Genomic DNA, 26,754 nt, shown 5'->3' with positions numbered 1-26,754 from the left:
CTCGATAGCGGTAGACCTACTGGTGGAGGACCTTGTCCTGAATCACCTAGCGCCCAAGGGCCTGAGCAAGTTTTTCGCAGTGGAACGGGCCCACCGAATCCCGAGTGGCCCACCCAAGCTGGGAGCTTCTCCGCGCCCCATCATTGCGCGGATCTTTAACTTTCGTGACAGAGATGCGATCCTGCAGGCGTCCCGCACATCGGGCCCTACGAAGTATGAAAACGCCGCGATCAGCTTCTACCCGGACTTCACCCAACAGGTTCAGAGGCAGCGACTGGGATTTCAAGGGGTGAAGAAGAGAATGAGAGACAGAGCCATGAAATATGCCATGCTTTTCCCGGCTCGACTGCGTGTGGTTCACAATGATAGAACGTTTTTCTTTGACCATCCTGGAGCTGCTAGTGACTGGTTGGACTCGTTGCCCCCTGGACAGGAACAATTTGATCATTCGGAACACTCCGGTGGAGCGGAGGGCGGCCTGATGGAGCAGGAATAGGGAGTGAATCGGCTCCTGGACCAACGTATTGACTTTCGGCAGTGGTTTGATGCTATGCTACTATTGTCCGCTATTGTGTTGTCTTAATGGGGTGTGGGAGGGGGTCGGGTGTGTCTTCCTCCTCTGGGGTTCTTTTCGTAGATTAGTTGTATGTTAGGGCGACAGGCACACTGCAAGTTGGGGTGGCTTTTGAGTCTCACGCGGGGTGCGGGGTGGGGGGTATAATGTTGGTTTGGGGGGTTGGGGGGTTCAAGTTTAGGGTTTTTTGTTTTATTCAAGGCATAGTACTGACGATCTCCTGTGTTGCAGTGTCGCGGCGGGTGTGGGGGGGGACCTGGGGTGGATGCTGGGATGGGGGATAGGGGACTACGCATTCTGTGTTGGAACGTAAATGGGTTGGGAGACAGAATTAAAAGGGGGGTGGTTTTACAGTTGCTACGACGCTTGTCTCCTGATGTGGTTTTGCTTCAAGAAACACACTTGCTTGGTAATACGTGCCACGCCATGAATAGGCGTGGACACCGTCTCATGGCCCACTCGGGTTTCACTTCCGGCTCCAGAGGGGTGGGCATTCTGGTTCGGACCTCCCTCCCCCTTGCTATTGATGACGTTATACTTGATGATAGGGGGCGTTACGCCGCTATTGTAGGGCGCTGGGAAGGGAGGGTGATTACTTTACTCTCGGTTTACATACCACCAGGCCTTCAAACTACGACCTATGCTGATTTGGGAAAAGTGATCCTGGGAGTGCCCGAGGGTGTACTTGTAGCAGGGGGGGATTTCAACTCAGTAGTGCCTGGAATGTATGATCGTCACCCTCCCCGTGTCCTCGCTAAATCTCAATCCTGGCTGGGGGATTTCCTGGAGGCAATGGGGCTAACCGATTGCTGGCGTTTACATCATCCTGGGCAACGGCAGTATACTTTTCACTCCGGGGCCCATGGCAGCCTTTCGAGATTAGATTATGTTTTGATGCCCTCTTCCCAGGCTTCCCTCATAGGGGAGGTGAAACATCTTGCCAGGGGTATTTCGGATCACTCCCCGCTGTGGTTAGTTGTAAACGCTCGTCTGGGGTCGGGAGGTCGGATTGCCCCGATTAACCCATGGTACCTCCGTGATCCTAAGATTAGAGTGGAATTACTTAAAGCAATCGATCATTACTTTGCTGAAAATGTGGGTTCAGTGTCCTCTTCTGTCTCCTTGTGGGAGGCGTATAAAACTGTCATTCGGGGACAAGCCCTCTCATCGATTGGCAATGTTAAGAGGTGTAAGCGGGAAGAGGTTGTCCGTCTTGAGACTGAACTTACCATTCTTGAGGGAGAGTTGGACTCTGGAGCCTCCCCTGAGAAGCTGCACTTGTTAGACCTAAAACAGCACGAATATAGAGCACTTGTGACTGACGCTGCGAAAGAGATGGGTCGTGAACAGCAGGGGCGTCTGTATGATGTGGGAGATAAGGCTGGGAAGTTGCTTGCTTGGTTGGATAGGAGAGAATGCGCGAGTCGAGTTATCCCCGTCATAGTTGATGTGAATGGTGAAAGTATCACTGACCTTGCTGGGATCGTGGAGCGGTTCGCCGATTATTTTCGGGTAGTGTACTCCCCTTGTCCGATCGACCAGAGCAGGACTCCCGCTTGCTTCTACGCGATATCTCGCTGCCATGCTTGTCTGACCCGAGCGGGACCTACTGGAAGCTCCGCTCACGGTTGATGAAATTGCGACCGCTATCCGATCGATTCGCTCCGGGAAGGCCTCGGGCCCTAATGGACTCCCCATCGAGCTTTACAAGCTCCGTCCCGACGTACTGGCGCCGTATTTGCGATCGATGTTCTTGGAATCCCTAGAGAAAGGGTCTCTTCCTCCTGATCAAAGGCTGGCCTCCATAGTGGTTATCCATAAGGAGGGAAAGCCGCGTGACCGCTGCGAATCTTTCAGACCTATTTCCCTGATCAATGTTGAACCTAAGATCCTGGCCAAAGTTCTTGCTACTCGTTTGATATCTGTTATAGGAGATCTTGTTCACCCGGACCAATCCGGCTTTATACCACATCGCAATACGGCACTTAATCTTCGGCGCCTCCATGGAGTCCTAGCGCGAGCCGGGACTCTGCGGGAGTCGGCCATCTTGGCGTCCCTAGACGCCACTATGGCGTTTGATACGCTTGAGTGGCCTTATCTTTGGGCGGTCCTTTCTAAATTCGGTTTTGGACCCGCCTTTATCCGTTGGGTGCAGCTGCTTTATGCCGGCCCTTTAGCCCAGGTAGTGGTGAATGGGCGTGTTTCGGCCTCCTTTGCGCTTGGTAGGGGTACGCGCCAGGGCTGTCCTCTGTCCCCACTTCTGTTTGCTCTTGCCTTAGAGCCATTGGCGGCTTGGTTGAGATGGGAACCATCCTTGAAGGGTATTAGATGGTCTCCGGAATTTGAAGACCGTATATCTCTGTACGCGGATGATATACTCTTATACCTTACGTCGCCCCGGAAGTCGTTGATCTTCCTTTTCGACGTTTTGACTTCTTTCAGTAAAAATTCCGGTCTAGTCATCAATTGGTCAAAATCTTGCGTTTATGTTCTTTCCGGCGATGCTCCCCTCTTGCCAAGTGGATGTCCTATTTCGGTGGTGCTCGAGGGATTCAAATATCTGGGAATCTTTGTTACCCTAGACCCCACGCTTCGTTACGAGCGCAATTTGTTGCCCCCTCTCCGACGTCTTCGGGCGGATATAGAAACGTGGAACAGACTCCCTCTCTCTCCCCTGGGACGAGCGGCGTTGTTTAAGATGATGTCGCTCCCCCGATTTCTTTATGCGCTTCAAAACACACTTGACGTAGTACCAGCCGGGTATTTCCGGGAGATTGAATGTCTACAGCGACAGTTGATATGGGGGGGCCGTTCTCGTATTGCCCTTTCGAAGCTCACGCTCCCTTGGTATGATGGCGGCATCGCACTCCCGGACATCCGTCGCTATTATTGGGCCTCTCAGTTAGGGGCCATCAACCACGGCATCTATGCTCATTCACTAAACCCGGCCTTTGCGATGGATAAATGGTTGCTGCCCGGCGGCGATTACAACAGGGCTCTATACGCGACGTCAGCCAGTAGATCTCTTACGGGTCCCACTAAAACAGCGGTGCAGGTGTGGTATCGGGCTATGGCGGCCACGGGATGGGCTGACAGACCGACCCGGGCTACTCCACTCTATGCCTCGGATAAACTTGGCTCCCTTTGGCAATCGAAGGGATTCGATCGGTGGGACATGATAGGGATCAGCAGGGTCGATGATGTGTGGATCAAGGGTAGGATCAAAACTTTTGAGGAATTGAAAGTTGAATATGGATTGAATGATAGGGAATCCTTTTGGTATGCGCAAGTCCGGCACGCAGTCTTGTCTGTTTTTCCCCGCGGCTCGGACTTGCCGGAAGCATCCCCGCTTGAAGATAGGATACTAGATGGGCATGTCCCTGATAGCACTATCTCGCTCATTTATAAAAAACTGATTAATACTAGGATTGACTTATTGGAAGGCCTCCGAGGGTTGTGGACCGGTGATGGTCTGGAGCTCGATGATGAAGACTGGCAGGCCGCGATCTCTTCCCCGAAAGAGGTGGCTATCCTGGCACGCCTTCGGTTTGTCCAACTCAAAATTCTGTATAGGGTGTATGTGACTGGTCCGCGTCTGGTGCGAATGGGATTCTCGACGGATGGATTGTGCAGGCGTGGATGCGGTATGGTGGCCACATTTCTCCATATGATTTGGGAATGTCCGGCTGTGCTGAGCTATTGGAATCGCGTGCATGCGGTAATGAGTGAGGTTACGGGTGTACGGCTGATGCCTGAAGCGCGGAGGTGCTTGCTGAACGTCTGGGAGCCGAATGATTACAATCTGGCGCAGCTTCGATGGGCGACCTTGGGTAACATGATCGCCAAGCGTGACATTGCCCAGCTATGGGGCGCCCAGAGGCCTCCGACAGTCTTAGTGTGGAAACAAAACATGGATTGGTGCATGTTTCGAGAAAAAACGGTTTATGTTTCCCGTGGCACGCCTGGCAAATGGGGGAAAATCTGGACTCAGTGGAACACATACCGTGGTGATATATGTACTCCCCCCATATCGGAATGTGATATTGACTTGTCTTCCTCCCAACCTGATGTTTCCTCCGCAGGATTATAGATGTTTTGTATACTTCTGGTCTCCTTTTCCCCCCATCCCCCGATTTACTGGTTGCAACGGTGTCTGATTTACGTTTGTACCCCCCCCCACGAGCCGAATGGTGACACAAGTCTATTGTAATGCCTTGCTATGTTTTGTTTTTCTGTTTTCTTGTTTTTATTTTCAATAAAAAGTTTCAACAAAAAAAGAATGTGTATTGGTCCCAGAAAGTGAACAATGGGACCTGGGTGTAGTTGTGAGAGGGTCGTACTAGCAGGATGGGTGGAGAGGAGCTGTCACTTGCCCTGTTTACATTTCATTGTACCTTACCCAGAGCACACACAGAAATCTGACACCAGGCCTGCTCTGGCTTTTCTCTCCTAGACAGTTTGCAGCCAGGACCAGGAGAAGGGGAAGAACTGACTAGAGCCAGTTTGATGAGTAAGTCAGAGAGTTCCTGCACACAAATGCTGGCACCATCTGTAACAAGCATTTGCAAAGCCAATATGTCTGGCATCATCCTCCAGCCTTCTGTTAATTCTTGTTGTGTTTTGCCATGGTTTTTGCAAATTTTTGTCATTTGGGAATATGCCAAGATCTCCTAATTTTTACATAAAAACCATTTCCTACAGGCAAAAAAGCTTTTTTGGTCTTAAAATAAAACCCCACGCATAACCATTGTACTACTTGGCAATGAAGGGAGCTGCTTAAAAAAAGTCAATCATTTTGGAATTAACTGCATGTCTTTTGCTTTTGAAAAAGAAAGAAAGAGAAAGAAAGAAAGAGAGAGAGAGATAGAACAAGAAAGAGAAAGAAATAAATCAGGCAAGAAAGAGTGAAAGAAATCATCGAATTACTCTTTATCACATAACATGCAACATAATTTGCTTTTTATTAGAACATAATATTGTTTCCCCTAATCAAACGTGCCTCAAAATGTGGTTCTTCAATTCCTAGTGGCTCATTCAGGTGTGATGAACTAACATCAATCACAATATTGTATATCTATATGAAGATCCGGTTATACAGCTTTTTGAATGTTTGTCAGAATTTTTTGACAGATTATTCTTGAGATACATATTTATTTCTATTCTCTGTCTGGCTACATTGATCTTGCTGACCTGCCAACTTGAGAATTTTTTTCATAGTATGAGGAAGGGGCAGTACCTTGAAGGGGTGGGGCTTAGTGCCGTGCACAGCCTGAGATACTTCAAAATTCACACCCACATCCACAAATGAAGAGGTGTGATGCAGCGGCCAGGGCAGCTGCCTTCGGAGCAGAGGGTTCACGGTTCGATCCCGGCTCCGGCGGCTGCTCAGCTCAGCACCATGTGACTCTGGGCAATAGCTCACCTAATTTCCATGACCACCCCCACCCCTTGAGACCCATAAGGGTGAGTAGTTCGAGCTATACAAATACGGATTTCCATTTACATTTACTCACCTCCTCCCACAACCAGCCCCTCTACCTATGTGCCCCCCACACACTCTGCCAAAAAATGAAAACAAAGCTTTTAAGGCCGCCGCCAATGTCCTCGAGAGATTTCACACCTTGCAATGGACAACTCCTGAGCAAAACCTCCAGGCAATTAGCTGGAAAACTTGCTCTCTGCAGAGCTTTCCAGCTAATTGTGTTCCCACTGTATGATATTGGCTCCTCACCAGGTGACTGTGTAAAAGAAGTCGATATCCTGTGACACACAGGGCCACCGTGTGTGTTGGCAGGTCTGATCTTGATATAATGTTTGAGGTAAATGTAAGTTGGATGGTGGACATAGACCTTTATTTTGGGGTTGCTATTCAAGGTAATTTGATGAGTTTGCACTTAATACTTAGGGCCTGATTTAGATCTTAGCAGGACTTCTGTCGTCCCTCAGTGGCGGCAGTTTCATGTACTCCTTCCAGCTGACGGAGTCCCACCCGCTGTAGTTAGATGTGTGCTGGCTGAACCGCCATCTGCATTGACTGTTTACTTTTGCGTATGTGGCACAACTCCGTCAACGCGGAGGACTCCATTGCTGGTTAACAGTACTCCATCAAGCTGACAGTTTTGCACCGAGCCGATTTGGATTTCCCCATTGTGCTGGCATTGCCCTAGTGGCAGTTTCCTGATGGAGTGAGTACCTGATAGGTATCACTTTTATAAGGTGCCACTACACTTATAGGTTCTGTGTGGTTCAAAAATATAACAATTTATTAAGCCCTTTTTTGTGCATATAGCACAAATACCACTTAGACACACTATTGAATGTACACCCACATGCACCACAAACACAACACCCACAACCACCATAGCAACAACAAAATGTTTCAACACAGGTGTGTTCATTTTACAATGATAAGCTGTAAAATTAACATTAATGCAGAATAAAATTTAACTTAAGGGCAATATAAAACTACACGAGGCTAAAGGAAATGTTAACACACGATCCATAGTAAGACGTGTAAAAAACTTAGCTTTGATCCCGGTGACAACGGAGTTCATTAGTGTCGTGGTCAAGTTGTAGCAGCAAAGAGACAAACCTTGACAGTGGGGTTCTAGACAGAAATAGAAGTGGAAAACAGAAAAAAAGGTTTGTTTTTACCTAATTTCTTTCGATTCCACCTACTCAATATGAAGGTTATTCCTCCACAGTTGCCCTGACGGAAAGGCACATTATGATTAGGCCGGCAGTAATCCTGGCTGAACTCCTTCCGATTTTGCCTATGACGCCATCAACACGGAAGGGAAATTCTGGCGGAGTCGGCGGCACTCGATGGTATATCGTCCATATACCCTCCAACATCTAAATCGAGCGTGCAGCAGAAAAGTAGGTGGACTGGGAAACCGTTGAAAAAGTGATGGTGGGACCAGATCCACCAAGATCTAAATCAGGCCCTTAATGTTTTATATTCACCTTCAAGGTATTACTCAAAGGTCATTCCTTGCCTAAAGGGCTTAAGGTCACATGCAGTCACTTTCTGTCATGTTACCTGTTCATAATACTCTTCATGATTCTCCACTTCTGGTGATGCAATCTGTTCTCCCCATCATCGGGAGTCAAAGGCCATGTGATATTCCTTCTGGTGGCCCTAAGTAGATGTTTTTCAAATAACTCTGCTACTTAGAGTCCATTTCAGCTATGACTATGCATGCATGTAATTGACATTGACAAGCACCCTTTTAGTTAAAGCTTTTTTATATGGTCGTATCTCAGACGTTTTTGTTATTTTCATAACACATTGTACATTGACATTCAAAGTGCTTGATCTACCGTCTCTGTTATTGTTTTAAATATTTCCTCTTGTTTTTCAGTTTTGATTAAATGTGCCTGAATGCTATAATTGTACTTTGAGGCTCACTGCTGTACCACGAACTGGCATGAAATTAGTCATTTCCTGTAATAAGCAGATATTCTGGAGAGTAGTTCAGCGTGTATACGGGTTTTAAGCATCCTTTTCCTTCTTTTCAGTCAGACTTTTTTAAGAGTCGGATTTGGCGTATAACAGATATTGTCCTGTTGATAGTCAGGTCTGTTGGATTTCAAAATAGAACTCCTGCATAATTGAATTTTTAATCGGAGCTATGGAGGGAAGGGACATGTCTACCTTTATCAGCCATATCCGGTTGAGGTTGGAAACTGAGAAGTAAGCTTTAGCTGTAAAAGAGTGTGGCTGTCGTTGTGAATTATTTACCGCTCTGTGTCTGACCCACTTCCTCTTCTTGTGCCGCGCTTACATTGCCCCAAGGAAGCAGTGCCTCAGACCTGTTATTGGATCGGGGAAGTGAAATCCCCAAACGGCGATGCACCTTGTGCTGACAGACAGGGCCGCAAGGGTTCAGTGCAGTATCTAATTACATATGTCAAACCTTTGTGGAAAGAGCAAGCTAATTTGTATCAGGAGGCAGTGAAGAGCAGTTCCGGAGGTCTCCAGTTCGGCTTTCATATTCCCCATTCATGTTATGCAATTCTGATTTTAGTGCTTTAATTACAATTACAAAGATATATTTGTCATCTGATCAGCACTCACAGCAGTTTGGATCTCGACTCCTAAGATGGTAGTGCCAGCTATTTAGATGCCTTAATATCCCTCCCTAGAGGTTGAATTGGCTCCGGAAGCCCAACATGGCAGTCCCTGCTTTTTAGAACCCTGACTATCCCACCCCCAGATTGAATTGGCTTGGGATGCCTAACATGCCATTACCAGCTTGCTCGAGCCCTTAATTTCTTATTCCACAGATTGAACTAGATCTCGACGGGTGATATGGCAGTCACCTTCAGAAATCCATGAATCTCCTAAATTCCACACTGGATCTTATAGGTTCTCCGACAGATTGATTTGGGGATTTGGGAATTGACACTGGGATGTTTTTTCTTGTGATTTATTGTTAATATGAGTTGAGATGCTGTACCACAGGGAGAAGCTGTAATGCCAGATTCTTGTGGAGCAGGGTTAAGTGCTTGTTTATTTTTTTTCTTATTTTTAGATTTGTACATTTGTCTGTTCAGAACACATATTGTTTTTCTTCTACATTGAAATATCTTTAGCTTAAACTATTGTTCAATTCGTTTTAAGTTATTATCGTGTATTTGAATCTGCATGCTAAAGTAGATTATTAGTTGGTGTGGATGACAATCCACCACAAGCAATAATGTCACTTTTCTTGTTAGGTTAAGTAAAGGTTTCAGTAATTTAAACCTGATGGCAACTCCTGTAGCATCGGCACAGAGCAGACAGGGTTATCTTAAAAAAACGCTTAAAGCATTTAAAAGTATGAACACAGTCAAAAAGCAAAAAACACAACACAATAAAAAGCCCACTTCAATTTATAAAAATTGAGAATAATTTAATGAACACATCTGTTTGTGCTTGACTGGTACCTAGGCGCGATTTAAGGCCAACTGCGATAGAGCATCAGTCGGATACAGAAACCAGATCTATCCCGATCAGAAGTTTTACTTTCTGACTTAGTCTCTTAAATGGAAGTCAAAAATCCTTAGTTCGGCCCGGTTGCAGGCTGTGGCCAAGAAGGGCTCGGTGCGCTCAGATAGCTGTCATACAAGGTCCTGTTGAACCTGCTGATTTTTGGCAGCTAAGCTCTGAGCGGGAGGAATTTAGAATGTGTGCCCAAAGAAGGTCCCTTCTGGCAGATTGTACGGAGGAATATCAACATTCAAGAATATTGAGAACAGAATATCAAGGGGAAAAATATTGAACGGAAAATGCTTATAGGAAAGTATAGATTTACTATTCCAAATGCTACAGCTACGTACCTTGAATATATATATACTCTGTAGGGGCATGTGGTGCTAGGTATTGAAAATCGAGACAAACTGATGTGTTGATATTGTTTTCATATTTTTCTCCTCTGTATGTAGTACCCTCAATATTCTGACTTTTGATACTTAGTATGCACACCCTTTTGGTGCCTTCTTCCAGGCTCAAATTCCTCCAGCAGGACAAGGCTGAAAGTTGTAGCCTAACAGGGCTCCATGAGGCCGGATAGCCTCTCTGTGACATCCCCCTGAAACAGATTTGTTGGTGCAGACAATCTCAGAGCAGTAGCAACCTGAATTTGTAGCCCAGCTGCAGTGCTCCTTCGTCAGATTTTCTTGGCAGGTATGCCCTGGTCCTGCAGAGGTCTTTGGAGCCAAAAAGTTACTAAGTCCCAGGTTTTTTAGGATGTTAGGAGGAGTACATTTTGACACAACTAAAGGCCCCGTGACCTCAGGAACTGTATTTAGGTGTCAAGACTAATTCCAGCAGAAGCCATCAGCAGGGTCCATGGCAGGTACCGTTGGAACTGGTCAGCTTGGTTCTTTAAGAAAAAGACTTCTTGCAGCTTCTGGTGTCCTTGTAGCTTAGTAGGAGGTCAGCCAACTTACCCTTGGAATCTTCTTTGTTTGTCCTGGGGACAAGTGTGAGCAGGTCCAGCCATTCAGGTCTTCTGAAAGCAGTGGAGTCCTTCTTCTGCCTTCCATAGGTCTGTTACTGTTCTGTGGAGGGTGCCCATGGGTGCCATATTTATGCCTGGCACCAACCTATGGGTGGGGTTGACTCCTATTACCCATGGGAAAAGTTCCCAGGTGTAACCCTACCCACTTTTGGAACAGTTTACGTGTTTCCTACTGCAAACAATACCACAGTGCCCCTCTCTGTCTACATCCAATAAGGGAAAACATTTCTTCCTCTGTGCAGTGCAGTGCTCCTCTACCCACCCCAGAGGTGTGGCCAATGAAATTAGCAACCTCTCCTCTGTACACACAAAAATGGCTCTGTTGGAGATCCTCTTGCACTGGGATGGGTGCCTGGCTAACTAGAGGGCTAAAAGGAGGGGGAGGCACAGGTGTTTGTTACATCTGGTTGTTGCATGATAGACCTTTATGAGGTTAATTACGTTCCTGTTTACTCACCAGATGGCCATTGTGTCAGAGGTATAGAACGCCTCCCTACACCAAGGCCTTTGTCTCATATCTGGGAGCAAGTACACACCTCATAAAAGGGGCTATTCAGCTCCTGGGTGACAGTTGGAAGTTAGGTTTTAGCAGGTAAAAAGGTTACTTTTAAAAAGCACCTCTTGTGAAATATTTAATGCAAATCCAACTTTACCAGGGAGCTGGGCTTGTAATAAATATTTTAAGAAGTCTTAAATGAACTTTAATTATTTTCTAATTAAAGATAACATTGTTGAATTGTAATATTATATCCTAATGGTTTCCTATGGAACAGCTAATCCTGCTACAATGAAAGTAGCTTTTGGAGTCTTGTCCCTGTAAGGGCTTGTTTTACATTAACAATGTACATGTCCTACTTGTAAATGCAATCCGCCCTTCCTTTTTGGGACATGTTGGCCTACTTAAGGGAGACATATTAACATGTAAAGGAAAACTGTAGGCCATTCAAAATGGGCTATATTGACAGGTCGATATTTCTGTTTTAAAACTGTACAGACACGGTACAGTAGTCGACCTGCTGTTACACTAGTGGTGGCACAAAATGCACTTGCAGTCCACTGGTGCCATTTAACGTACAGGCATTTGCTACACTTTGCATCATTTTCTAGGGATGTACAGGTAAGTTAAACATGCTTATTAGAAGTATAGCCAATTCTGGCATGTTTTCGGGGGTGAGAGAATATGCACTGGGGCCTGGTTAACAGAGTCCCAGTGAACAGAGTCAAATAAACAGAACATCAGTCCAAAAACGTAGAGGTGCTAATACAAAAAGAGGCCTTTTCCAGGCCACATAGTAAGACTCTTGGCAGGTAAGAGTGCACTCAGCTTGGAACTGGAAGGTTGTCAAGATTTAACAAGAAATGGCCTCAGACATATATCTCCAGATTATCTATCAGAGTCTTACTTTTTAATTCTTTGTTCTGCAGTTGTTCGGTTTTGAAGTTTTATTATCTTGATTTCCCTAGCTATCTAATCATTTTATGAGCAAAAGGTTTACTGGTTCATCATGTCATGTCCTATTAGCTTAATGTTCCAAGATTCGTTTTTCGTGGACAGATAAAATCTAGATTTTCTTTTAGGATGATTTAATGTTTCAATTTAAGACCACAGAGAAAATATTGATTCTAATTATTTAATTTATATTTCATATTGGTTGTTGTCAGAGGTCCCATCTGCCTCTTGTGAATTGCCAGACATTTTGCTTACCAGTACCCTCATTTCCAACACCCAATAAGGAGTGAGGTCTGTGGTTTTGCCTCAGTCATCAATTGCTCTATTAATATGGATTACATCTGAAGATTAAACAATATATATTTCCCTCCAGGAGTGCACCTTGACCTAACCTAGTTTGCTGGTATAGAGTTGGAATTATATATCATTAAATGTGTTCAGAGAACATGGTCCATATGTATGTGGAGGATGTTATTTGTGAGGCACTGCCTGTCTCTTAAAATGAACGAGGGAATAATGTTGACCCTTTTTATCATTGGCTTCACCTCTCTCTGTATTGAGGCATTCAGCAATTGCCCAAGGTGCAACTTCATCTCTTTAATGGAATTTAGGTAAATCCTTAAACTTAAATGGTTAAATCTGACAAGGTTACATTTGTGTTGTGATGTTTGATTACTTCTTTTTAGAAAGCATGTTTTTGAAAGAGGTTAAAGTTGTTCCTTTTTTGACGTTGACCAGGCAAGCATGGCTTAAACCAGGCTTGGTCTGATTTATGTGGCAAATGGTGAGATGAAATAGAGCCAAACCACTTACTATATGCCCTCCCTGCTCCAGTATCCAAAGACAAAGACACTCTGTGTGCATGATTTCTGAGTGCACAAAATCAAAAATGGTACAGGAACTCAAGGCTTCTTTTTTTTGCGAATCTATGTAAATACCATCAAGATAGTGTTGAGTCACTCCCTCTTTAGTTAAAACCTGAGACAGGGCACATGCATTGTCGCTTGCGGTGATATAGTGCTTCTTAGAAAAAAAACTCTACAGAAGGGCTATTGGCCTGCCCTTTATTTACCATTGTTTGGCTACATTGACACTCCTATTTCCTTCCTTTTCATCATTGAGCACATGTCTATGCATGTTGGCTTCACTTCGTCTCCATGTTTTTGTTTTCTTGCCTGGACCAAGTACTGATTAAAGTCTTGATTAGTACTCTTCTGCACTCATTGAGCTCGGATTGTGGTAATTTGATTTTTGTGTGTGTTGTTTGTTTATGTAAATAATTTTCAACTTGGGAAATCCAACATAAGTTCTAATTTCGTAAATTTTACTAACTGGTGATAATGGCTCTTGCCTAATTGCATTTGAGCTGTAAGCAGTTAATAGGTTGTACGCCTCGACAATAGAACAATACACAATCATACCATAACATACTGTAACATAACAGACCATGACATATCACACCATACCATACTATACCACAACAAACTATAACATACCATATTATACAACAAACCATAACATACTATAAAATACTAGACAATAACAGGGCATACCATATCATACTATACTATATAATAACAGGCCATACCATAATATACAATACAATTCCTGCTCATACCGTACTACAAAATGACAGTCCATATCCTCCAATAACATACTGCACATTCAAAGGCTGTACCATATCATGCTATCCAATCTGGTCACCTTGATCTCCTTTTGCCTCAGCCCGCTCCTGAACCCTCAAGACACCCATAGCTTCCCTTACCTCCACCTCTACCTACCCCAGAGCCCTCAAATCACCCTCACTTCCCTTTACCTCTACCCACCCACAAACCCTAATTTCACCCTCACCTCCCTTAATATCGACCCACTCCTGAGCCCTAAAGTCACCCTTATCTCTACCATAAACAGTATGTTATTTAGAAAGCTATTTTTACCTGAGAAGTAAAGCACCGCTTGGTAAAGGTGCAAATATTTACCTGTGTGAGGTCATGCATGGCAAAGGCTGCTTCAGCTCAGGCTGCAAACACATTTTGGGGGCACTGTTGGTTGTTTTATGGCCTTCAAAATGTTTGTTGATTACCTTTGACTCTTGAGAGTTTGCTTCTTCCCCTTCTAGCCCCCACACCCTTTTCTTTAGGTCTCTCCCTAGTCAGCCCATGCACCGTCCATTGCAAGACATTTTGTTTACCTAGGGGGCTTAGAGCCCGCACATTACTTACCATTGGCTAGCTTCATTGACACTCTCATTTCCTTGCTTATCTTTGGTCAGCAAGTGCCGGCATCACTTCCTTTCTGTGATTGCCCCTACCCTAGAGCATGGCTCAAGAACAGCTTACTTTGCCCTGTGTCCTTCAAGTGCTCACCTCTTTCAGAGGTCCTTTTATTTCCTTGTATTTGGACCCCTTCCTCCCTTACCCCTATTGCATTGTTGATTATCCTGTCCCCCACTCTATTCATGCTTTGTTGCTCCAACTCTCCACCGTTGTAGCTTGTCTTGTCTACATCCCACCCCTTCTGTCTTCATTGCTTGCCTCATCCTGTCTTGCACGCAAACAGAAAAAAAGTGCCCAAAAGTCACGCCAGTGGATATCCAGATGTTACAAAGATGCAGACGACCCCACTCTTCCTACTCTGCATGTCCTTTTTGGTGCTGTCTTCATAAGGGGACAAAATAACGCACTTCAGCTCACACATAAGACAACTAAGACAGAGAATGATCCCATACCAAGAAAACAGATCACTGCCCCAGTGCTAGCCATGTCATAGTGCTTTTTTCCTAACGTTACACCATGGTACATAGCAGTCATGCTGCTGCACAACATGGCTAAAAGAAATTGACTACGCCAATAGCCCTCCCATAGGAGAAACCTATCAGCTTTGCCTATGCTTGTTTTGATAAGTCAGGGGAAGGCAGTGATGTTAACATAAATAGTCTCCCACCTTGCTTTACTTTTAATGATGTTCAAGGAAGACATTTTGACATGCTACGCATATTTCAATGCTGATTGAATTAACATGTAGTAGTTGCAATTAGTGAACATACTACTAATTTAGGTCAAGAAATAATTGAACAAATAGGACTGGTCTTTGGTGATAATGGGACACAGAAAGAGATATTCACCTAGTAGCTGAACAGCAGAATGTGTAACCAAGAAAAATTGGTTCACATCTCTGTTTGTCCACTTGATTAAACTGTCTAAGCATCTGAAAATCATTTTACTTTGCTCAGCCTCATTTTAAAGGAATGGACCACCTTAAAGAAATCTAGTTTAGGATATGTGCTGTATCAAAACTTCACTGGCATATTTTTTTAAAGATAACTAGAGACTCCTCCATGCTAACTAATTACGCGACCCCCAGCTTTCAGTTTATTGTTTGTTTGCTCTCTTGATCTTTGGTTTTTGAAATTATTCCGTCTGGGGCAATTCAAATTTTTGATCAAATTGTGGTGAAATCAAATTGAAAACTCAGATCATTGAATCTGTTTATGGAACTGATTTTTCTATCCAGAACAACTGTATTTCATTTTTAGGTCTCGCTGAGTCAGTGCGCATGCGCTGTCGAAGAGACTTTAGTAAGTGAGTTTTGGAAATGCTGCTGGATGGCGACAAGCTTGCGTTCATGTGAGTGTGAACGCGCGAACCTCCAGCCCCATCTGTCTTTCCTCTTGCTTGCTCCCTGCATCCGCCCCCCCACCACGTCTCGAGTTAATTCGGCTTACAAGCACTTTCACCTTTGCCGTCTTTGCTTGCTCCCTGCATCCACCCCTCCCGCCATGTCTCGCGTTAATTCAGCTTACAAGCACTTTCACTTTTGCCGTCTTTGTTTGCTCCCTGCATCCGCCCCTCCCCGCCGCGTCTCAAGTTAATTCGGCTTACAAGCACTTTCACCTTTGCCATCTTGTGTCTAACAAGGCTTTCACTTTTGCCGTCTTGTTTCTTCCAAGGCTTACAAGGCTGCTCTCACTACCCACCTCCCTTCTCCCCCTCCCTCCTTGTTAGCTTCGCCCCTCGAGTTAATTCGGCTTACAAGCACTTTCACTTTTGCCGTCTTGTATCTTAAAAGGCTTACAAGGCTGCTCTCACTACCCAACTCCCTTTTCCCCCTCCCTCCTCGTTAGCTTGTTTGCCTTGCTTCTCTGACATTTAGACATTTGAATAGGAGCAATGCAAGCTAAAGTCAGTCAGTAGAAAAGTCAAATGAAAACGAAATTCCCTTTTTGAGACGCTGCCTCGTAGTATATGCATTTTAAATTGTTTTGATGTGGCTGCTGCCCCTGTGATTGTGTGTGTGAATATATTGTGTTGGGCTTTGTGTGCTTCACTGTCTGCATACATGGCCCCCGGAAGCTACTTTTTCTGCGACTTCCCTGGAGCTGTCTCTGTGTATGGATGCTCCGAGACTGCTGTCTGTGTTGCTGCTCTGAGACTAACTCCGTGTGGCTGCTCTGAGACTGGTATGTGTGTGGCTACTCTGAGACCTTCTCTTTGATGCTCTGAGACTTGTTGTATGGGATGCTGCTCTGGGACTGCGTCTGTGTTATTTCTCTGAGACTGACTCTGTGTGTGGCTGCTCTGAGACTGGCTGTGTGTGACTGCTCTGAGACTGGCTGTGTGTTTTCAGCTGGGACTGGCTGTGCGTGACTGCTCTGAGGCTAACTGTATTTTTTTCAGCTCTGTGACTGGCTGTGCGTGGCTGCTCCGAGCCTGCTTCTGTGCGTGCTGCTCCTCTGAGACTGGTGTGCAGTTGGCTGGGAATACCTCTGTATATATACAGCTGCTATGAGACTGACTCTGTGTCTAGCTCCTCGAAGAGTTCCTATGAATGTGGATGCTCTGAAACTCCTCTGGGGGCGGCAGCTTCTATACTGTCCTTGTGCGCCTGCTTAGAGACGGTGCCTATGCGCAGCTGCTTGGGCACGTCCTCTCTGCGAGGCAGCTTACAGACAGCCTCCTTATGCAGATGTTTGTAGACTGCCTCCCTTAGCAGTTAGTTAGAGACTGCCTTGGTAGGTGTCTGATTTAAAACTGACACTCTATGCTGGTGCATTACGATTGGTTGTGTGTGTACCAACTCTGCTGTTACACCCGCCTGCGGCTGCTTGGACACTTCTTCCAAGTGTGTACTACTGTGTGGCTGTCTAGAGAATGCCTCAGTGTGTGGCCTCTGAAGACCCCCTTACTCTGCAGTTCTTTGGAGACGGCCTACCATAGCGAGGGGTGAGAGGCTGCCTCACCCAGTTCTTTCTCAGAGACTGCCTCATTCTACACTGCTTTGCAACTGCCGGTGTTTGGCGCTTTTCTGTCACTGCCTCTGTTTTCAGCTGTTTGGAAAATTGCCTCCATTTATAATTGCTGTGAGATTGCATGTAGGTGCATCTGCGCTGAGACTCCCAATAAAGTGAGACTGCTGTGAGCGTGTCTTTGATTGCAGCTGCACTGAAAATGCCAGTGTGTGCAGCTCTTTTGAGACTGTCTATGAATGTGACTGCTCTGAGACTGTCAATGACTGCTCTGAGACTGTCTTTATGCAAGCCCCTCCAGGAATGGCACTCACTGATTGTAGCGCCTCTCTCACTGCCTCTTCTTGCAGCCTCTTTACGCGGCCTCTGTGTGCAGCTGCTTGGCCTCTTTCACTGTGTGCAGATGCTAGGACACTCTTTCGGTGTGACTGTCAAAACCCCTTTTAGAGGGCCCCGGGGCAAGCAGGTTTTGCAGTGTCCAACTGTGGTGGTTGATACATTTACTATCGATGTCCCGGGGCCTGGCTTACTACAGGTCCTGAGTAACTGTGCAAAGTACTCCCTACCCATAGTACACTTGACTCTCAGTGGTAGCACTAGTGGAGCAGTCCTTTGCACATTAAGGGGGAGGTTGGTGTGAGTCATACCAACAAAAAATATTATAAGTTCAAACAATAACCTCAATAAGGAGATTGTTCCATCAAATACGTGTTTTTATGGAAAAAACAGTGTGTTATAATATAAGTGCACAAAGTATAGAGGCAACACACTGAGTAATGACCACAGTTTCTTAAGGTCTTCATGCTAGCCTCATCCTAGCGGTATCCCCAGCCCCTCCATCCTTTTCTAGTGAGTCTGGCTGTTCCTCAATTGACACTGCAAATGACTCCCAAATGTGGTACGTTAGTCTCTACATGACAAAGTTTGGGCTTAAGAGTCATCTTCTACAGCGTTATGTGCTAATTTTATGCACATCCCCAACAGGCCTGCCGGCCTTGAACAGTCTTACCCAACCTGATGGCAAATGCTGGAAAACCAGAGCACACCTCTGTGGTCTCTGGTCTCCTCATGGTGAGGTTCCTTGACCTCTTACAATCTTTATTTGAGGATGCATCATGCCTCCTTCAGTCTCGGGATGGGCCACGTCGGTGTTGTACGCAGCCGCTCTGTGAGTTCTCGCAATTGGTATGTGTTCCTCACTGCAACTTGGACAAGACAATTCAGGGCAACGGCTCTGCCCCCACAGTATCCCAATCCTGGTGCACAGGGGTCGCTGGCTAGCTCTGCACTTGGGTGGCAGCGCTTTATGGCGATACACCACTTGGCATAGGAGGTAACCAACAGGTTCTAAACAAGGGGGACAAGCCTTAGTACATGGTGGTGCCCAGTTGGCATATAGGGAGTCGCCGACTAGTTTTGCACAACAGTCATGGCTATTTCTTCATGCTGGCCACCACCTGGCATACTGGAGTTGCAGGCTTCATCCATGCAGCAGTCCCAGCTGGACTGGGCATCTCTAACTTTTCTCCCTAGGATCCATTCGACAGGATCTCCCTTGAACATAGTTTCCTCCAGGCCTTCTCCTCCTCCTTACAGGGTCCACTTGTATTGGCAGGTAGGCCGAACACTAATTCTCAAGGGTCAGGGCAAGTGGTCTTGACTGCCTGAGTGATGGATCTTTACCCAGCATGCAAACTGTGGTCCAAAATCCTTGTTCTAACAACTAGAAGTCGTGTTGATCTCTAAAGTTGAACTGTGCTGTTGAAGATTTTATGGGACTCAAACTCCCACCTTAATACTCTAATTCCAGACACAAATGTGATTTAGTGTCTGATCCTTTGAATTTCAGGCTGTGGGTGTCACCTCTGTTGAAGAGCTCTCTCCTCTGCACTGCCCTTTGTCAAAGACCCAATCTGCCACAGTAAGACGGGCTCCAATTCTGACTGATCGACAACACAGGTCTCGGCAGTAGGCGTGTTGTGGAGATCCTGAGAAATTGCAATTTTAAGGGTTTTCGTGCACATTATCTTTCAAATCGGTGTAAGGAGGATTGTCAGAGAGGCTCTCACTACATTGAAAATCCGCAGTCTGCAGAGCCATGCAGCTCACATCTTGCTCAATAAATAAATGTGCCTCTCCCAGCGTTGTCTTACACCTTCTCACCCTTAAGGGTCCTAAAGAGGGAAAGGGAGGCTAACACCCGGGCACCATTGTGATGTTAACATTTCTTCCTTTAAAGCAAAGCTTAAAACTATTACCCTCGTGGTGACTTGGATCTGGAATACATGTTTCTCATCTTGAACGCTTAAATTGAATAATCTGATACATCTCACTTCACCAACAAGCATTGGCATAGCCAATAGGTCTCGCCTTTGGAACCTTATAAGTGTTTAGCCATGCACCACTTGATTTTGATGCATCAATGATATTGTGCTGGATAACTAAGCACTTATAAGGTCCCAAAGGCGAGACCTATTGGCTATGCCACAGCTTGTTTGCTAAGGGGCCATTTTCTCTAGAATTACTCAAGTACGCTTGGTCCCTAACAATCTTTGGGTTTCCCTTGTGTACATATATAACACACACGGAGGCACTCGTGAATGTACCCAGATACTCTCACACCCACTCATGGACCCACCCAGTCACTCACTCATGCACCCACACAGATACTCATGCACCCACTCACAGACCCACTCACTCATTAACGCACCCACTTACACACCCAGTGAGACATTTGTGCAGCCACTCCCACAGCCACTCACACACCCACACACACTCACACACCCATTGAGACACTCACTCACACACCCACTGAGACTCACTCTCAAAGGTTACAGGTTACAGGTAGGTAATTTTTTTTAAATACAAATTCAGTGAAAAAATCAAAAGTTAAAGGGACATTGCAGTTAGGAAATAGATTTTTTTTTTTATGAAATTCACTGAAAAAGCCAAAGGTTACAGGGACTTTATAGTTCGGAAATAGAATTAATAAAACCTTAGAAATTCACAGAAATAACCAAAGGTTACAGGGATGTTATAGTAAGGCTCAAATTTCACTTGTAAAAAAACTGTGAAATCCAGCAGTTAGTGTTACCTGAGCTAACTATAACTTAAGCCCCTGCAATGCACTGCTTATTACCTCACATATTATATCACTTATGACATGGTCAGTGACATCACTGATGACATCTCAAATGACTTCACTGATGACATCATCCACAGAACCACTCACACCCCACACAACCTCTCATATACCCACTCACACACCCATACAAGCACTCACACACCGACCTACTCATCCACAGTGCCACTCACACACACAGCCAGTCACACAGCCGCACATTTACCCCTACTCCTACTCACACAGCCACTCACTCACCCATACAACCACACCCACTCACCAATACAGCTACTCCCACACCCAGTGACTCACCCTTATAGCCTCTCAACTGGGCCACTCACACACCCACACCCCACACAACCACGTACATACCCATTCACACATCCATACAACCACTCACACACCCACTTATTCACCCATACTACACATGCCTGCAAGAGGATGTCTGGGGGATCCACATGACACTCATTCTCCCCTCCGCGGGGCTGCCATCAGGGGACACACTGACAGTTACAGAACGTGGAGCACACGCGTCTGCAGCCCCTTCTGTAATACCAAAATGTCCCGGGGCATACAAAGAGGGCACAAGCGCCTGTTGCGCCCCCGGGGCACTTCTGTAGTACGTCCCCTGGTTGCAACTGGGCACCCCAGATGAAATTAAAATACTTGTAGCAGCCACTTTATGGCAAGCCAGCATTAGACACCGAAACACAATTATCCCACAAACTACAAATCGGCTGCTGCCTTCCAGGGCTTTACTGCCATGGGGAATTATAGCTGTGGATTAAGACTGAGGAGACCAATGAGGGTCTTCCCTCTCAGGGTTCACCCAAGGAATATCCTTCAGGACACTAATGCACGCCAATCTGCAGTTTTGTTGGGGTAGTCCCTTGGGATTATGAGCCCCTCAAACATTTACTGAAAACAAAATACTGGCTAAACTACTGGGACAAAGTCAAACTATAGTGTGGGTGACTCGCTCACTGACAATAGCATTGTAAATAAGGCCCAAAATGTATATAGTGTATGGAGCAGAGAGAAAATTAAACAAAAATACCTTTATTTAACTGAGATGTGCCCTCAATATGTCTTTGTTTACTAAAGGATAATACATTTTCATATTTTGGGTAGACCCAAATTGAGTTACCACTTTTTGCAGATTACTCTTCTTCAATCCTCCTTTATCATAAAGGCCCAACTGTGAAGCAAATAATGCACTGGATACATGGATGCTTGAAAAAAATATATATGGTACCTTAAGGGAAAGTGAGCATAATATTCTGTTCAGTCATTTGAGTTTTTGACGCTCTCTGGTAGGGAATGAAAGTAATGTCGAGGGCATTGTTTCCAAGTATGTAAAACACATGTTTCATGTATGACATAGGCAAGCATATAAATGCTAATTGGCGTCCACACCAAATGTGGAGTTTCACCTGCATTAATGTATCAACATATATAAAATAGAAATGGGCGTGAACTGTGTTTTGGTTCTCCTCAATGATTTTTGCAAGATTCCCCAGGTATTATTGCACTAACTCTATTTTGAAGCTTTCATTCTTCAGGTAGCTTTGGTAGTGAGAAGTGAAGTCCTCGCGATAAACCAACCCCACTTGTTTGAATTGATCGTCACCTGGCATATACTTGGTTCAAACTCTAGTAATTCCTTTGTAAGATATAGGGCCATATGTATCAACAAACTATTTTGCATTTCCTAAATAGCGAATTTTAAGGAATCGCTATTTAGGAATTGCAAAATGGTATGTATGAAATAAATCGCTATTTTTTAGCGATTCCTTAATATTCCTTATTTGCGAATTCGCATTTTGCAAATTCGCAATTAAGGAATAATTTCCAATGCAATCCTATAGGCCAGGAGGCCCATAGGAATGATTGCGAAATAATTCTCAAATTGCGAATTCGCAATTTGCTAATCACTATTTGAGAATTATTTCAAGGGTGCAGGGGTGTCTCAAAAACACCCTGCTGCACCCCTGAAATATACAAGTGTGTGTGCATATGGCGCACATACATGCCCTATGGGCATGTGTGTGCATCACATGCCACCTTAAAAAATGCCAAAATATGCATTTTTTGAAGAATTGGCAAGTTACCATCAACTAAAAGTTGGTGGTAATTTGCGAATTCTTAACCATATTTCGCTAGCCAAAAATGCTACATACATAGCATTTAAGGAATCGCAAAATTGCGATTCCCTAGATGCTATGGCAAAATAAGGAATCGCACAACTTTGCAATTCCTTATTTTGGGAATGTTTCATACATCCCAAAACATGCAAAATTTCGGCCTTTGCGATTCAAAAACGGCTTGATATATGTGGCCCATAGTCTGTTGTCAAATGCCTGCAGGTGCATATGGGTACTGGTGTGTCCGTGTCTGTGCAAATGCATTGTTGATAACTGTGCTCACTTTGCATGCTTGGACAGGATTCCAAGTCTTTGCCACGCAAAGTCCTGCTGCCTAAAGACCATGACTGGATGAAGGTTATTACCATAATCACTCCAGGCTAACAGGCAGATATTGATTCCAGTTCATCTTTAAATTACGTTTGTTCGATTGCAATTAGAGGGTGCTAATATACAAGAAAATTATTTTATTTCGTAACACCATTGCAACTTCCAAACATTTTTATACCTAGTGACATAATAAAAAATTATTTCAGTGAAAAGTTATTTTACATGCACTCGTATATTGTCAATAACACTTAAAATGGTGTAGTCTTTTTTTCTTGCCTCATTGTTTGACATTCGATATTGGGTTTGGTAATGTTCTCTTAGTGGCATGATGTCATGGCAGCCTCTTCTCCGTTTATATTGCCATACTTTCCACCCATAAGTAACCCAGGCGCCTGCAGCACGCACAGAGGGACTCCACAGCAAAAAGAAAACATTCACTAACTGAAAATGTGGTTCAAAAGTAAAAGGTGCGATAATATAGAAGACAGCTGGGGCACAGAGGGAGATAAAAACACTGAAAAGCCTTTTTCTCAGTCGGCTCAGAATCATACGCCTGTCTGAGCAACTACCTTTTCTCAGGGAAGACAGAAGGTCGGGCATCCCCCTGTGGTCTTTTCTAATTGGAGTCTACAGTTTTGGTGGAGCTGCTGTGCATCCCAGTCTGTGAGAAATATGCTTTCCGTGACATATGTGACACTAAAGTAGACATTTGCAGGATGAAGTCCACTGTTTATACCGGCACTAAATGATTCATAGCTAATAACGTGTGTTTTCTTATCTTTTTCAGCAACCTGGACACAGAAGAACTCTACGGTAAGATTCCAAAAAATAAAAAAACAACTTTATGCACCTTCAGTGAGAAAGACCTTCTCGGGATGCACATGTGTTTTGAGAGTGCACTGTGGCGTGTCAGGACTAGGAGTAGAGTTATGGGGAAGGAAAGAGTGTTGCAGTATTGTGTTATCCCAAGCAATGTTTGAGATGTTATTTCAGATAGACACTGCTGAGTTAATTTGGCAAACTGGAGGGTAGTGCACGAGGGATAACTTGCAACTCTGTGATCAGGGGTTGGTGTGGAGAGGTGGTTGAAGTTTATCCTGAGCAAAGGACATCTTTAATGGGGCTTTTAGAAGACACAAATATCAGCATTCTCATGCCTTCACCTGCTAGCAGATGTACCATGCCACAGTGACACCCCACTTATGTCCTTTCATCTCCTACAAGCAGGAGGTAAAGTAGTAAGATGACCTCTGGGAGTGCTCCTTCTGGGTAGAATGTAGCGCCAAGCCCTCTCACCGTTGGGTAAGTTTAGGCGCTACAAACTCTTTTAATTGGTCTCCATCACTGTTCATATCCTGGGGAACTGTGGTGTGTAGCCATGCAATAAATACTGCCTCATGCTGTACAGGTTTTAGCTGCACTGTTAGCCCTTTGTACTTCATTGCACGCCATGCTTTGATAGAATCCGCTTTCACCCCACACCACTGTGAGATCAATCAGTAACTTCATTTTAGTGCAAAAAAGTGCAGCACTGTATCGAGGGAAACATTTTACTAAGTAGTATAATAATCAACATCCTTGTCAATTTTGGTCGAGTTCTGAACAACTAGCATTTCAGGAGGTATATTATGCTTAAATGTTATTAAATAAGAATCCTCCTTATAAGATACTTTATGATTCCTGTGCCCTGTGGTAGGGGAAATCCCACCTGCTCAACTGCATTATCACTGAGAGTGGATATCACTCGAGATTCACCACTTTCATGCATCATAAATGTTCCCACAAAGGCAGTGATAACTAAGCCTTTGACTACATTAAGCAGTTACTCCACCACCTTTGGTGAAGACACATCCCACAATTTTCAAGCCGCATTAGCGTGGCTCACACATTTCTTATAATCTGGTAGTTTGATTGAAGTGCTACATCTTCAAATGACAACCTTTATATGGGTTATTTCGCAGTGCATTAAACATTTTTGTCCCACTTCCTCAGGACCTGGCAGTCCCATTAGCATGCATCTTCTCCTAAGGCGTGGTGTCAACCTATAATGGCTGACTTTCGCTTAAACCCTAGTCTTGATAGTCAGTTATAGAAAATATAGAATTATACATGAGTAACTGAATAACAGGGATGTTTTTCACAGTGGCGTTCTAAGTGACATCAAGCGAAAGAAACACTTGATTTATTTATAATGTCGCCCAGAAATCTGAGGTACAATACATCTTTTTTGTTCCCAGTTATCCTAGTTTAATGTTTATGTATGGCCACTCCATTTCATTTACCTTTGCTGTCATCAGCTGCTCAGGAGCTGAAGGGGGAAATAAGCAAAATGACTTACTCGGGTACTTTCACCTACCCCCAAGAAACCTCAGGCATTCCTTCCCTCCACCACCCACATTTTAAAGAATGGTACCAGGAATCCTGACATCCTGCAAAACCATCCTCATTACTCGCCTCATCTTCTCTCCAAATTATTATAAAAAATACCTGGCTTCCTGCCGCTCACATCCATCAGCCTCTGCATTTACCTTGCCCCCTCCCACCCAAATTGAAAAAAGCACCTGATATTCAGTTACTCACCCACACCCACTTTCTTCACTCCTCCCCGTCTCCTTGCTCAATAATAAAATAATAATGGCTGGACGCCTGCAACCCACCACTCTCTGCGCCTTCTTTATCTTTCCCAGCTGAAGCTGTGTTCTCTGTTCTGTGTGGCTAGAAAGCAACTCAAGTGCCATACTCAGAGACGCTCTGAAGGCCATTTCAGCACTGCTTCGAAATGCCTCTATCAGGCTGGGTCTGGAGAAGCTTGCACTCACAGTAGAATGTGGTGCCTGGCGCAGAATAACTGAGCGCAACTGCTTCTTCTTGTGAATTGAAAGCAGTGAGTAACAAAATTCAGAATTTGATATTCCTACCAGCTATTTATCAGGGACACACAGAAACCTCCTCGTTTCTTTCCCTTCAGAAACTGGTCTACCCCAGAAAACAGTTTGTCCAGTTGTGGTATATAAATAAATAATACCGGATCTAGGTTTGACTAGGCATAGCAATAACAGATAGCTCAATAAATAAGAGTCAAGATTCGAGGTAGTAGGAGTTTTGCAGGTTTAATACAGCATAAGGACCGGAACAGGACAACCTGCACAGGAATAGGATGGCAGGGCCCGGCAGCTGCCGGGGCTGGATCTGGGATGAGCGCGCTAGCATTTAATAACAATACACAAGCATATATAGTAAAACAGTTGCATTACAGTACATATGATAGGCGGAGCAGTGGGTGGAGCAAAGGGTGTGACGCGTAGCAGTCGCGAAAGATAAGGGTGAAAGTGGGTGTAACAGGGCGTATACATAGACAGGTGATGCAAACGTAGCAGAATATGTCATGAATGTGGCGGAAACATGGAGGGGGCTACCTAAGGAGCCGGGACCTCTAACCTGATGGTGCGCGCAAGCTGGCAATGACGTGTTACTAGGAGAAGCTGGGGGCTACGAACTCTTGTGCTAGGAGCAGAGACTGAAGTCTGGAGAGTCAGGGCGACATGTACCTAAGCAGTATCTAGTATCTGATGTTTAGAGAACATGTTGATAGAATCCAAAAGTTATCAGGGTAAAGGCGAACAGACTCTAAGACTGGAGCATGCATTATTCTATATGTAGTGCGTGATGAAGAATATTAAATGATCATTAATACAGTATTTCTCTAACATGGAGACGTAAAGGCTAGACTATGACGGTAACTATTGATGCGATTCAGTAGCTTTAAGAATGCAGAGAAGGAGGGCTGGACTGATAACTAGGATCATAACATACTCTTGGCAGACTCAGAGGCAGAGCCAGGCTGAACCGGGCACTGTGAGGCAGGAAGTAAGTGAAGGGTCAG

General features: G+C 44.8%; 1 protein-coding gene across 2 annotated transcripts in view; it reads left to right on the top strand.

Moving 5' to 3' along the window:
• Nucleotides 1–26,754, top strand: part of NECAB1 (N-terminal EF-hand calcium binding protein 1) — a 1,511,734-nt gene that overhangs the window by 610,064 nt on the left and 874,916 nt on the right. For both annotated transcript variants that reach the window (XM_078687059.1, XM_078687058.1), the window contains exon 4: nucleotides 23,659–23,684. In XM_078687059.1, coding sequence (XP_078543185.1) covers nucleotides 23,659–23,684 — 26 coding nt within the window. The remainder of the gene's footprint in view (nucleotides 1–23,658; nucleotides 23,685–26,754) is intronic.

This window comes from Lissotriton helveticus, chromosome 4_1, assembly GCF_964261635.1.
Source record: "Lissotriton helveticus chromosome 4_1, aLisHel1.1, whole genome shotgun sequence".
NCBI classification, from domain to species: Eukaryota; Metazoa; Chordata; class Amphibia; order Caudata; family Salamandridae; genus Lissotriton; species Lissotriton helveticus.
This window is presented reverse-complemented; position numbering and strand designations above follow the sequence as displayed.